General features: G+C 40.6%; 1 protein-coding gene across 3 annotated transcripts; it reads left to right on the forward strand.

The window, feature by feature from the left end:
- Positions 1–724: 724 nt before the first annotated feature.
- LOC147461456 (uncharacterized) lies at positions 725–6,886 on the forward strand. 3 transcript variants are annotated; one of them, XM_086509014.1, is made up of 5 exons: positions 725–1,478; positions 1,672–1,864; positions 2,174–2,382; positions 2,522–2,740; positions 6,150–6,886. In XM_086509014.1, the coding sequence occupies exons 2-5, from the start codon at positions 1,738–1,740 to the stop codon at positions 6,654–6,656; spliced, it is 1,062 nt and encodes a 353-aa protein (XP_086365140.1). In that variant the 5' UTR covers positions 725–1,478; positions 1,672–1,737; the 3' UTR covers positions 6,657–6,886. The 3 variants fall into 3 exon arrangements, with proteins under 3 accessions (XP_086365140.1, XP_086365139.1, XP_086365141.1); XM_086509013.1 differs by having other exon boundaries at positions 726–1,864; XM_086509015.1 differs by having other exon boundaries at positions 730–1,864; positions 2,183–2,382.
- Positions 6,887–12,336: the final 5,450 nt, after the last annotated feature.

The raw sequence follows: 12,336 nt of genomic DNA on the forward strand, positions 1-12,336 counted from the left end.
ACCTCTTTCTTCGACTCGTCTCTACCCAACTTAAGTCCACGGCCAATTGAATGGATATATCACCATCATCAGAACTTTTAAGAAATCTATTTCCTAGAGAATGAGCTAAGAGACAAATTAGCTAGGAGACATAATAGTCTTGGGTCACGAGAGAAGAAGGTGGATCTCCATTTCTAAAGGAACGGGGATTTGATTTGGTACAAAAGGAGCCATGAGAGACGTCGTTGTAGGAGTGAGAGTACGAGAGAATAAGAACAAAGGAAAAGGAAGAAGAAACGGGAGGGGGCTTGGGGCCGACCCCATTTGAGGACGAAGGGGCGTGAGGTGGGAGCCCACTCCTACCCAGGGAGGGCCGTGTGCGGGGGCCAACCCCATTGGAGGACGAAGGGGCGTGAGGTGGGAGCCCACCCCTACCGAAGGGCGGGGCCGCAACAAAAGAAAATTGGAAAAGAAATTTTAAATAAAACGTCCAATAATAAATGTATTGGGTGGAAAGCGGACCCGACATTTTATAAAGGCCCTCGCTTTAAACCAAGCTTTGAAAAGCGGGAGGGGCATGGCGGGGCGCCGGGGGCCCCTGCCTTTATGCCATTGCTGTCTCTGTCTCGGGGCCTCCCTAGGCCACCAATTTCGCCTTCGCGATTCCTCTTCGTGTCCTGCCCTTCTCCCCAATGCCCATCACCCCTACTGCTGCGCAATTTGTGCTCTCTTTTAACTCTCTGTCGCATACACGCAACAAGTAGCATGAAGTAGGAGAGGGACACAAAGCAGAGCGGATATTGAGAGGGGCAGGAGGGAGGATTTGATCGTAGCACCTACAATCTCTACAGTGGATGGAGACGCAGAGAGATAGAGAGAAAACAATGACCTGTTATAAGGAAATAGAGAGAGAGCAGACGGAACAATCGTTGTGGATTCTTGGAGCTTGCAGGACGTTCTAGCCCGGCAATACGCGAGAGAGAGGGAGGTAGGGAGAGAGACGCCATGTTTGATGGCTACTAAAGCAAGATAGTGGGGTTCATAAGATTCCCCAGCTCTAAAGGCAGTATGCATTGATAAGGAAAGAGAAACGGAGACTCTTCGCGCAGTGATGGTGGAGAAGAAGAAGGCGAGGTGTTATTAGCCTCTGAGAAAGAAAGGAGAGAAGGATGTATAAGTAGAAGTTGGGCTGCCCCTTCTTGAGCGTTTATGGCAGCAAGGGCGGTTTGCTCCCCTCATTGAAAACCTCCCTTTGTGTATGTGTGCAGCTTCATTGCACCCGAAGAGAGTTATATACATCTCCTTTATTGACATCCCCCACATCATATGAGAGAGCTACCCTTCTCATAATCAGGCGCCTTCCACTTGTTTCCTTAAGGGGTCATGATGGCTCTCTGCATGGAAATCCCCATTGGCTTCAAGATGGCAAAGCAAGTTATGATGCATCTTCTTCCTCACCAAGCCCATCAACTTGTAAACTTGCTCTCCTCCACCACCAGGTAGTTTCCGTCCACTGACTGCGCTTTCATTGAGGCCCCAAGCTTCGCTGGAACCCTCCTTTCTCTTGTTCTGCCGCCCTAACCCTCTCAGCATTAGCTTAAGCCTCTTTAATTAGACTTTGGTTTGTAATTACGGCTACTGACCAGTAGCTTATTAATGTGAGGTCTTCTCATCTTAAGCGATTTGCAGCAGAGTGTGTGAAGGTAGGGTCCATCACCCACCTCAAGAGGCCTAGTAGTCAAGTGCGCGAGGATCGCAATGGCCGCGTGGAATGTGACCATCTGCTCCTCTGCATCTAGTCTGTTAAAAATGAATAGCAAGAACCGGGTTGAACAGGTGCTGGGGATGGTGCCCTCTCCTCAAGTCTCTCCCAGTACCATTCGAGGTAGTTGAAAAACACAAAAGAAATTTGCATTAAAAGAAGATTGTTGAACTTATGTTAATCTAGAGTGCAAATTTCTGACAGTTTATTTCTAACTTCAACCATAAAGTTTAATTCCCAGTTGGGGTATATAGCCTTTAATCTGGCATGGGCAATTGGCCTTCATGGTGGATGGGTAGTCATCCACCTTAATTGCCTGGCTATGCTTGAATTATGGCATTATTAATGAGATTATGGAATTGTGGATTGCAATTGAAGGAGAGGGAGAGATTTTTGATGGGTTCGAACTCACAACTTATGAGTTCTCGAAAGGATGTGCAGGAGCAAGTGGAGAACTATACAATATCGGTCCAAATGGGGAGGCGGCGCAAGCTGGGGGGCGCGGGCTGAGTCCCAAGAGGGGGTACTACGCGGCGTTCGCAGAACAGATGGCGGATGAGGAGATGGTGGTGGAGGAGGAGGAAATTATGGGCGGCGCAGGCGGCGTGGTGCTCAAAAAAAGAAGACTGAGTGTAGATCAGGTAACCGTATGCTCCCGTCACTCTTGCTCTCAGTGCGACCTTTTCAAAATAGTAGATAATTACTGTTACTATTTTTACGCTAATGACGTCACTGCCGTTGCAGTGGTCTGATTATTGGTTGAATTATGTGGGGCTACAGGTGCGGTTTCTGGAAAGCAGCTTCGAGAGTGAGAACAAGCTGGAGCCGGACCGGAAGGTGCAGATAGCGCAGCGCTTGGGGCTGCAGCCCCGCCAGGTGGCCGTCTGGTTCCAGAACCGCCGGGCTCGCTCCAAAAGCAAGCAGCTGGAGCGCGACTTCCTGGCTCTGAAAGCCAATTACCACGCCGTCCTCCTGGAGAACGAAAAGCTTCAAGCTGAGGTCAGCGTCCGTTCCTTTCTCTCATTTTTGTCCGCCAATCATTTCATATGCTTGTTGCTGCAAGTGCGTTATTCCACGATTCGCCACCCAGGAAGGGCGCTGGCGCTGCACAGTGGCACACCCCGGTCCCCTTCCCTTGCAAGTTGCTGGTTACTCGCAAATGGTACTTGCTTTTTCCAACGTGGCAGGGTATCTCGGTCTTCCTTCGAAGTTACTACTAGCAGAAATGGCTGGGCCTTACCTCCTCTCTCTCTCTCTGTGTGCGCTGGGGCAAGTTCAGCAAAATAGTTGAGCACATGCACGAGACGTTTTCACAATAATTCCCACATTGCGACTTACCTCAACATCTTGAGTTTTTGTGAGGGAGGCACCGCATACCTAGCTAGGTACGATTGTGGGCAGGGGACCGCCGGCGCGGTGGGGGGGACCAGTGTTATGTGGTGCCTCTCGATCATAAGCTCATGATGTTATGCATTGTATGAAAAACACTTCGTTTTCCTACATGAGTTTCTTTTTTTTTTTCTTGTGATGTTGCGAGATTGCTTCGATCCATAGGGGTGGAGCAATGGCAAGAAAAAAAGGTGCTTTCTCGTTATTCTTTTTGAATAATGAAGGAAAATGACGAAGTGATTTTGATGTGTTTGAGTCTTGATGTGAACGTATGTCCTCAGTGAATCGCAACGTCTCTGCCCCTTTTGAATTGGCTCTTAGGCTATGGTCACGGGAGGCATATTTAGAACTATGCCAACTATGCCCAAACAAAGCATTAAATGAATAACTAAGCCTCTTGTATGGTCACGCAAGGCTTAGTTATTCATTCAACCTCTCAACTATGCCATGGACTTCACAACTATGCCAAAATGGGCATAGTTACAAAGAGAAGACATTGTTATTCATTTAATGCTCCTTTTTGTGTGTGACCAAGAATGAGGCTTAGTTGTAGGTTCAAATAACTTAGAACTAAGCCTTGTGTGACCATAGCCTTATTAATACACCTTTTTAAGGAGCATGGGGTAGTGATCCATGGCAATTTCTCTTCAATCTACTTCTATTCTCTGTGGTGTGTATCTTGTAGATATGTTCCTCTGATTGAAGGGTGCTTTATTTTTGGCTTTCTATAAGAAGCTTTAGAGAAGTGTTGGGTTAGGCATACTTTCAATGTTTTCAGTGATGATTGAGACTTACCTTAAATGTCACTTTTGTTTTAAAGTATTAAATGGATATTTTTATTTCACTTTTCATTTCACTTTCTCACATGGCTCGACTTCTCTTGCATTCTCTTCTTTTAGAATAATAAAGTGAAGCTTCACTTTGCATAATTCTAGTAAGTTTTATAAATACAAAATAGTGTAATGATATTAAATATTTGCATCGTTTTCAATAGTTTGCGTTTCAAAATCCATAAAGAAGAATAGTCTATTGTTGAAAAAATGATTTCTTTCGAACATCATTTTTTCAAATATTGCATAGGAATTATCTACAAATACCAATATTGTAGATTGGTGGGATTTGGAATAGTAATGGATCAATCAGAGGCAATATAGTCTATATTTTAGAATTTCATATGAAGTGATGTCTTAACAAGAGTCATTTTCCTCTTGAATAACAGGTCTTGAGTTCAACTCTCCTCGTCGGATAGATCTTTAAGGTCTCTTGGAATAGTTTCTTACGACGTTAAAATTCTCTTCTTCTCTCTCTCTCTCTCTCTCTCTCTCTCTCTCTCTATATATATATATATATATATATATATATATATATATATATATATGTATGTGTGTGTGTGTGTGTGTGTGCGTGTGTATGTATAAAATGAAAGAATTTTGATCTGTTGTTGACAGGTCAGTAGGGTACTTTAACCCACGACCAATTCTCTTTGAAATGGTCGTTGATAAAATCCTTGCATCCCATGTACATTTACTAGCAGTGCTAGTACATGGGATGAAGTCTATCACGTTGACCATGTTTTCGGTCAACACAAAACAACACCTATTTAATCACTGGAGATAACCACATGTTACTTATTTTTAGGGACCAAAAAGAGGACCAAAGGCATAAAATGGTCAATTTAATTCCGTGAGCATGTAATTTGTAAACAAATTGGTGGTGCAATGCATAAAATAAAAAATGCTACAAACGTTAGACGACGATGACAACACGAAGAGTGGAATAATCTAATAAGAATATATATTTTAAGGCCAATCTCCAAGGCTGCCAAATCACTTGAAAACTAGTGAGGAAACACAATGGTCATGACTCATCAGTCTCTTACAAGAGAAAAGAAGCCATCGAAAAGACAAAATAGAATCCGGATCTTCTTGGATTGCATCATATCTTGGCGCGCAATAGTGGCCTAAACTGTAAACATCACTGGACTAAGGTAAGAGCGCCTCCTCATACCCTGGTTTAACGCGTTGCTCAGAGATCCTCTTGCTGAACGCCTATTTCCCATACTCCGTCCGGAATCGCCGCATAGTTTGAAACGGCAGTTGGACTGGAGGGTACTTGAACCACCCCCTACATTCACAGTCGAGCATCTTTACCGGCTTGCCCCAGTCTCCAACCTAACTTTGGCACTGTTTTCAACACTATTCGGTCACCTAAATGGTGCAGCCTCTCCACGTTGCAGGTCTTTTCTCTCTGCAGCGATATTTGGCGGTCTATATGCTTGCAAGGTATTTTTGGAAGGCCAATCATAAGCTCGAGGAAGGTATTGTTTGCATAAGTACAAACATGTACCAACTATAGGACAAGGAAGCGTGAGTGGGTGGAGTGGTTTAGGGCAATACATTCTATCTTGACCGTTGGGTGACAAAATTTTTGCTGCGTGTAGGGCTCTGCTCCGCTTTCAAATGCACCTCTCCAAGGCAAAAATGTTACAGCATCCTCTAAGAACGACGCATCCTCTCTTAGGTGGCCTTAAGTTGGGGGTTTTATCCTATATCAAATAGAAGCAATAAAGTATTATCCTGGTATGTACCTCTGTGTAATGTGTGTGCACGTGTGTTGTATACATATTTCACGCGCACCCATGTAAGAGAGAGAGAGAGAGAGAGAGAGGGAGAGAGGAAGAAAAAGAGTAGTAGTAGTATAATAGGAACAAAGGCTACAAAGATCTAGCAACGAGTTTTGAACTCTTAGACCTGTTACCGCAAGAAGGAGCTATCCGACGAGGCTTGAAACTCAAGGCCCGAGTCGCTGACCCGCACAGGGAACGGAGAGAGAGAGAGAGAGAGAGAGAGAGAGAGAGAGAGGGCCTGTGACTGAGTAACTGCAGCATAAAAATGCACGACAAAGATGATTTACATCATATCAATGATATCATATATATTGCACGAGAGAGAGAGAGAGAGAGAGAGAGAGAGAGAGAGAGAGAGGTACTGATCGGAACAGTTTGCTTAGCACTTGGCAGGTAGACAGGCTAACAGCGCAGCTGCGAGAAGGGAGTGTGCCCTTCGAGGAAGGTCACACGGAAGGTACTAAGCAGCTGGAGACAAAGACGAGCGGAAGCAGCAGCAATTGCGCTAATTCAGAAGAGTTCAAGTTGAAGATGGAGGGGCCAGAGGATCACGTGCATGAGGCGTCGACAGCGAGTGGAAACGAGCTGGGCGGAGATACAGGAGGGGAGGAGCAAGTGTCATCGCCATGCACGATATTGGCAGATGTGAATGTGAATGTGAACGTGTCGGCGGCGGTGGTGCCTTTTGGGCACGTGAGGGGGGCCAAGGTGGCAGCCGATCAGATGATGAGCGCCGCCGCCTCCTACGAGGCCTTGGTGTCAGAGGATATTCAATTTCTGACCAACTGCATGCAGCAAGCCTACGCCCACCAGCTGGTCGACCTCTACACTGACGCCCTCCACTTCGATAACAACCTCTTCATTACCTCCACCTTGGACGACCCTTGGAGCGACTCATAAAAACCTTACAACATTAATCACTCATATATAGAGATCCTATAATACAAGTAGGCTCCTTATCCCCCCCTTTATACATCTTGTAAAGCGTATAGAAAGTGACTATCCCATACCCCTTGCCATTACCTTGTAGCTTCGAAGAAGCTCTCATACTAATTAGTGCTATTCTATTCATCCCTTTTAATTCTTAAAGACAACTTTAATAATTTTACACCTTTGTTCTTTATGCTCGACATTGAGGGATTAAGTTGCTTGTATGCTATTCAAAGAGGGTAGATGTGTATTTGCTTGCCTTATTCTTCTGCTGTTTTGACATGTTTGCCTCAATTCTTATGCTTTAAATGCATTTAAACAATGTTTATCGTGCTATTGTAACCAATGTTTGCCAAAAACGAGGGTTTAGTGTATTGCGACTAAAATTGCAAAATCTTGATTAGATTATGAGCTTGCTTTGAAGGCAACTGCCTGAATTTGACAAGTTTTACTCAAAACACTAGTAAATATTTTAAATTTTGTCATAGACATATTGGTGTTCACCCCAATATGTCTATGGCTCTCAAGTGTTCATTTTATAACAACGAGTTCTAATAATTCTAAAAAAACTAAGGCTGAACAAAACAAGAAACTTGGCACCATTCTCAAGGCTTTGAAGAGGATCTAGCCCACCCCATTTGTAAGCACAAACCTACAAAAAAAACATTGCCATAAGGGAAAAATGTGTTTAAAGATATGAATGTGAAGGGCTAAATATTTGGAGAGCATTTGACCTTGCTACTTGAGTTGCAAGTAGAGCAAGCAATTTTTTTTCAAAGTTGGAACCTTAATTAGTGTAACTATAACATACATCTAGTAGCAATTTTGTCATAGAGTAAGCTTGAAATTGCAACTTGCATCTATTGGCACTGACTAGCTACACTACTCACTAAGCTATTATTAAGCAAAATTTGCGTTGAGTATATTCTATCTCGACTTTGAACTTTGTGACAATGCAAATCTACAATGGGTAGACTTATAAAAATGGCACAATTTACCTATAATGGTATTTTTTATTTAGTTATCATCTCCACGTGTTCATGCACTTTTTAAGTTTTGTAGGCTCAAGAAAAATGTGCACTACAGTCTCGGATTTAGTCCTCCTTGTGAAAATCAACTTAGAATATCTCCAATTTTGGATTTTTAAGTCCCTTATTGAAAGGGATTGTGATTGTGTGGTACTTTACCACTTGTTGGGGATGCCACCAAATTTCATTTTTGGTTTACATAAATGAATTTTATTTCTATAGAATTGGTTATTCTCGAGAGAGAATAAAAATAGTAGAAAGATCAATTATGTACAATGGACAAAGGAATGTGTTTGTGAACTAGTGAGCTCTAAACTTTGAATGTATTTTTCAAAAGTGTGAACAAGATTTGGTAAGGATTCAATCGGGATTTGATGGGACGAAAACGGGATATTTGCAAGTCCAAAAGAGTCCAAACAGATCACGAAAGCCTCTGATGGAGGACAGTGTGGTTAACCAAAAGGCGGGAATGGGAGCTAAGGTGTTATTATCCACACATGCCAACCTAAAGCTATGTAAAATCGTCTCTAAAAGACCTATTGTGAATATTTTTAGAGTAACTCAAACAAAAGAAGTTTTCTTAAGTTTTGAAAAAATGACTTGTGGATCTTATCGGAAATGGTGAAATGAACAACTTTCATATGCACAATTTTTTGGCTTGAGGATCACAACAGGGAGATCTATCCAATATTTTTGTAGGATTACACTCAAAAGAAAAGGTACTTTTGTCTTTTTGGCTATGGAAGCTCCATGAAATCCTTAATCAAAAGGAAGGTCCTTCTGCTCTTCTCTCTCTCTCTCTCTCTCTCTCTCTCTCTCTCTCCACAAGTCTCTACAACTATGGTTTCTCAAGCTTATGCATAATTAACTGTGCATGTTACTACTTCCCAACGCTTATATATTTTATTTCCAACTTGATTCTTGCTTAGTCCCCACAAAACCTATCACCTCACGGATTGAGTTTAACTAGGTGTTTTGAGCGAAAAGTCTAATCATAATCTTCTTCGAATTTTAGAGCTTCTATCTCTTTTATTTGTGCATTTAAGATTGCAAGTAGCCAGTTGTATTGATCAAAAGTTCTTCTAAAGAAGAAGATTTATATTAATACAAATTTCTTTCCGCGGGGGGGGGGGGGGGGGGGGGGGGGGGGGGATCCAAAAAGTCCGGCCCTCAATTGCTATCAAATTCTCTCTCTCTCTCTCTCTCTCTCTCTCTCTCATGCAATCTACACCTTCAAAACCAAGGTGGATCGAATCAAATTTCTTGAGCAATCAAGGCTTCTCAAGGACACCAAAATAAAGATCTTACACCCACTCAACTCAAGCAAAAGAAGACAGAACTACAAAAGATGCGAGAAGCACGCACAGCAGGGAAATGAGCAGTCTACCGAGGAGGTAAATCCATTATTCAAGAGTTTCGAACTCCCTCCTCACCTCCTTCTACATAGATTTTATTCATCTTATTTTATCTCACCTTCTTTTTGGACCCTCAGTCCTTAATTGAGATATATCCCAAAATCCCCCCACGTTTGTAATGTTTTGTTTTTGGTCCCATAGGTCATATCTGACCTCCGTGGACGATAACACAATCTATCTATCTATCTACCTCTCTCTCTCTCTCTCTCTCTCTCTCTCTCTCTCTCTCTCTCACTCACTCTCTCTCTCTCTCTCTCTCTCACACTCACACACACACACACACACACACACACACACACTGAGTTTCAACACATCTATGTGATGTGTGATTTGAATCTAATTTAATGCTTGCTTTGTAAATATCATGAATATGCTCACTGTTATACAATTGATTAACTATTCTAGTCAATCTATATTTTCTACTACACTTTAAGTCCAATTCTCTAACATGGTAGCCGAGCATATCTAGTATCTCTCTTTGAAGAAAGGACAATTCTAAATTAAGCATGAAAGGCTGAACCTTTTTTTTAACCATTGTAGGTGAGTATTGGGATCCATTAACTTGTGTATTGTGTAACTTAAACCCCCCTTTTATGTGGTATTAATAGTAAACCCTTATAGGGGTTACCTTTGAATTTACCACTATTGAGCGTACAAAAAGGTTGCATGGATTTTGTTAGCTTCAAGATGGACAATGTTATGATCTTGCTCTTTATCTTTATTAATGAAAAGAGTTTAAACCAAGGTTGTACAAGATTGAAAGAGCCTTCTCTTGATTCATGAAGGGGAACAGCTTTGATTGTTCACACAAAATAGTTATCTTTCACAAAATCAACTTGATTGTCCAAAATTTTCTTATTAATATTTTGAGTCAAAATGCTAGCAAAGAGATGTACATCAATGGTTCAGCTAAGAAGGATGCTTTTATAAAGAGCAACAAATATCAAATCTAGGCAAAGTTTTAAAGTGGGCATTGCCCTTACTCAAATTAATGATTAAGTTTAGTTGGTTGTATAAGATTTGATTATCTTTTAAAAAGAAAGTGACAAAGACATTTTTAAAAAAAATTATTTAGTTTTTTTTGAGTTTAAGGTTTTTAGAAAATTTATTCTCTCTCATTTGGTCATAATTTGGTTTATTTTTTTGTTTTATGGACGTGTATGTTGGTGTGTGTGTGCACACGTGCGTGTATGTACTGTGTGTTAGATAGAGAGGCTATTTTCTTTCATTTGATATGTACAACTTCTTATATTATCTAAATCTTTTTTTCCTTAGTGCAAGGGAATTTTTTTTTTTACATTCTTAATCAATTTATATAGCTAAGATATCATTACAACAAGGTATTTAAACTTTTGTATATTAAGCTCACAAAAAAGGAGCATTGCACCAATGTCTTTAGAGCACATGTGAGCAAAAAAGTGATTCCGGTGGGGGATGGTTGATTTGCTAGTTTCGTAGGCAATGTTTTTTCAAAACTTACAAATTGATATATCCAAAAAATTACATATTCCTGCCATGCTCGTGACAAGTCATGTCCATATGAACAAATTATAGATACATTGGCTGATGGGGGAGCCACTCCATGACCATAGCTGAACCCATACTTTCATTTTTGCTCATTTGTTATTGAGGCACCCAAGGTTCTATTTCACTCCTTTAAGTTCCTTTGCTTTTCAATGGCGATGATCGCTACTTCGCTTTCTTGGACTATCTCTGTGAACTTAGCTACTTCCAATCATAAGCAATTTTTAATCATATAGTGTACAATCCAAAAATTAATCCATTTGACTATCTATATAAATGATGGAGATCTTTGATGTAAAATGTTGGCCAATAGTTTTGCTAATTTGCTTTTAAATTATACATTACATTATTCAGAGATCATGCAATAAACTTCACGTATCCTCAATTATTTGACTATTGGAACAACAAATAATGCAACTTAAGAGCATGAAACATCAAATACAATACTTAGTGTTGATTTAGAAAGCTACCCTTTACTTATATATGCTTATCTAGCTTTTTGAAAAACCTTCATTTGCTAAAGCTTCGCGGGACTAAGTTTTCCATGTCAATCCCTCGAGCAATGGTTCGGCGCATATGAATGGTTTTATAAAGGAGCAACAAATTTCGAAGGTAAGCAAATCTTAAATGTGGGCACTAGGCATCGGCTATATTAACAAGTTTTGCACATGTTTTATTAGGGAAATATTTGTGTAATAACATTTTTCTTAAAAAAATGCATGCACTCTCTAATTGCTATGCAATAAGCAAACCAAGCCTCTTTTTTTAGCTTTCGATAAGAATGCAAGAAGTTATTAATTCTGGAAAAATGTAAAAAATGATAGAATACTTAATAAATGATACAATCAAGGTATGAGCTACTATATCTCTACAACTTTCTGATCGTAGAATTCTAGCATTGGCATTCCCAATACGTGCAAATGTTCTAGCAATTGATTAGCTAGAATCTGCAACATCCCTCACAAACTTGTACTTACAACTTGCATAAGCTCAACCATAAAAGTAAAAAAACATTATTTTCTATAATGTATTCCACAGACCTATTGCAACGTGTATGGACGTGTATGTTGGTGTGTGTGTGGGTCGGTGTGTGTGCACACGTGCGTGTATGTACTGTGTGTTAGATAGAGAGGCTATTTTCTTTCATTTGATATGTACAACTTCTTATATTATCTAAATCTTTTTTTCCTTACTGCAAGGGAATTTTTTTTTAACATTTTTAATCAATTTATATAGCTAAGATATCATTACAACAAGGTATTTAAACTTTTGTATATTAAGCTCACAAAAAAGGAGCATTGCACCAATGTCTTTAGAGCACATGTGAGCAAAAAAGTGATTCCGGTGGGGGATGGTTGATTTGCTAGTTTCGTAGGCAATGTTTTTTTCAAAACTTACAAATTGATATATCCAAAAAATTACATATTCCTGCCATGCTCGTGACAAGTCATGTCCATATGAACAAATTATAGATACATTGGCTGATGGGGGAGCCACTCCATGACCATAGCTGAACCCATACTTTCATTTTTGCTCATTTGTTATTGAGGCACCCAAGGTTCTATTTCACTCCTTTAAGTTCCTTTGCTTTTCAATGGCGATGATCGCTACTTCGCTTTCTTGGACTATCTCTGTGAACTTAGCTACTTCCAATCATAAGCAATTTTTAATCATATAGTGTAC

This window comes from Adiantum capillus-veneris, chromosome 3 (genome assembly GCF_014529385.1).
Source record: "Adiantum capillus-veneris isolate H3 chromosome 3, ASM1452938v2, whole genome shotgun sequence".
NCBI lineage: Eukaryota > Viridiplantae > Streptophyta > Polypodiopsida > Polypodiales > Pteridaceae > Adiantum > Adiantum capillus-veneris.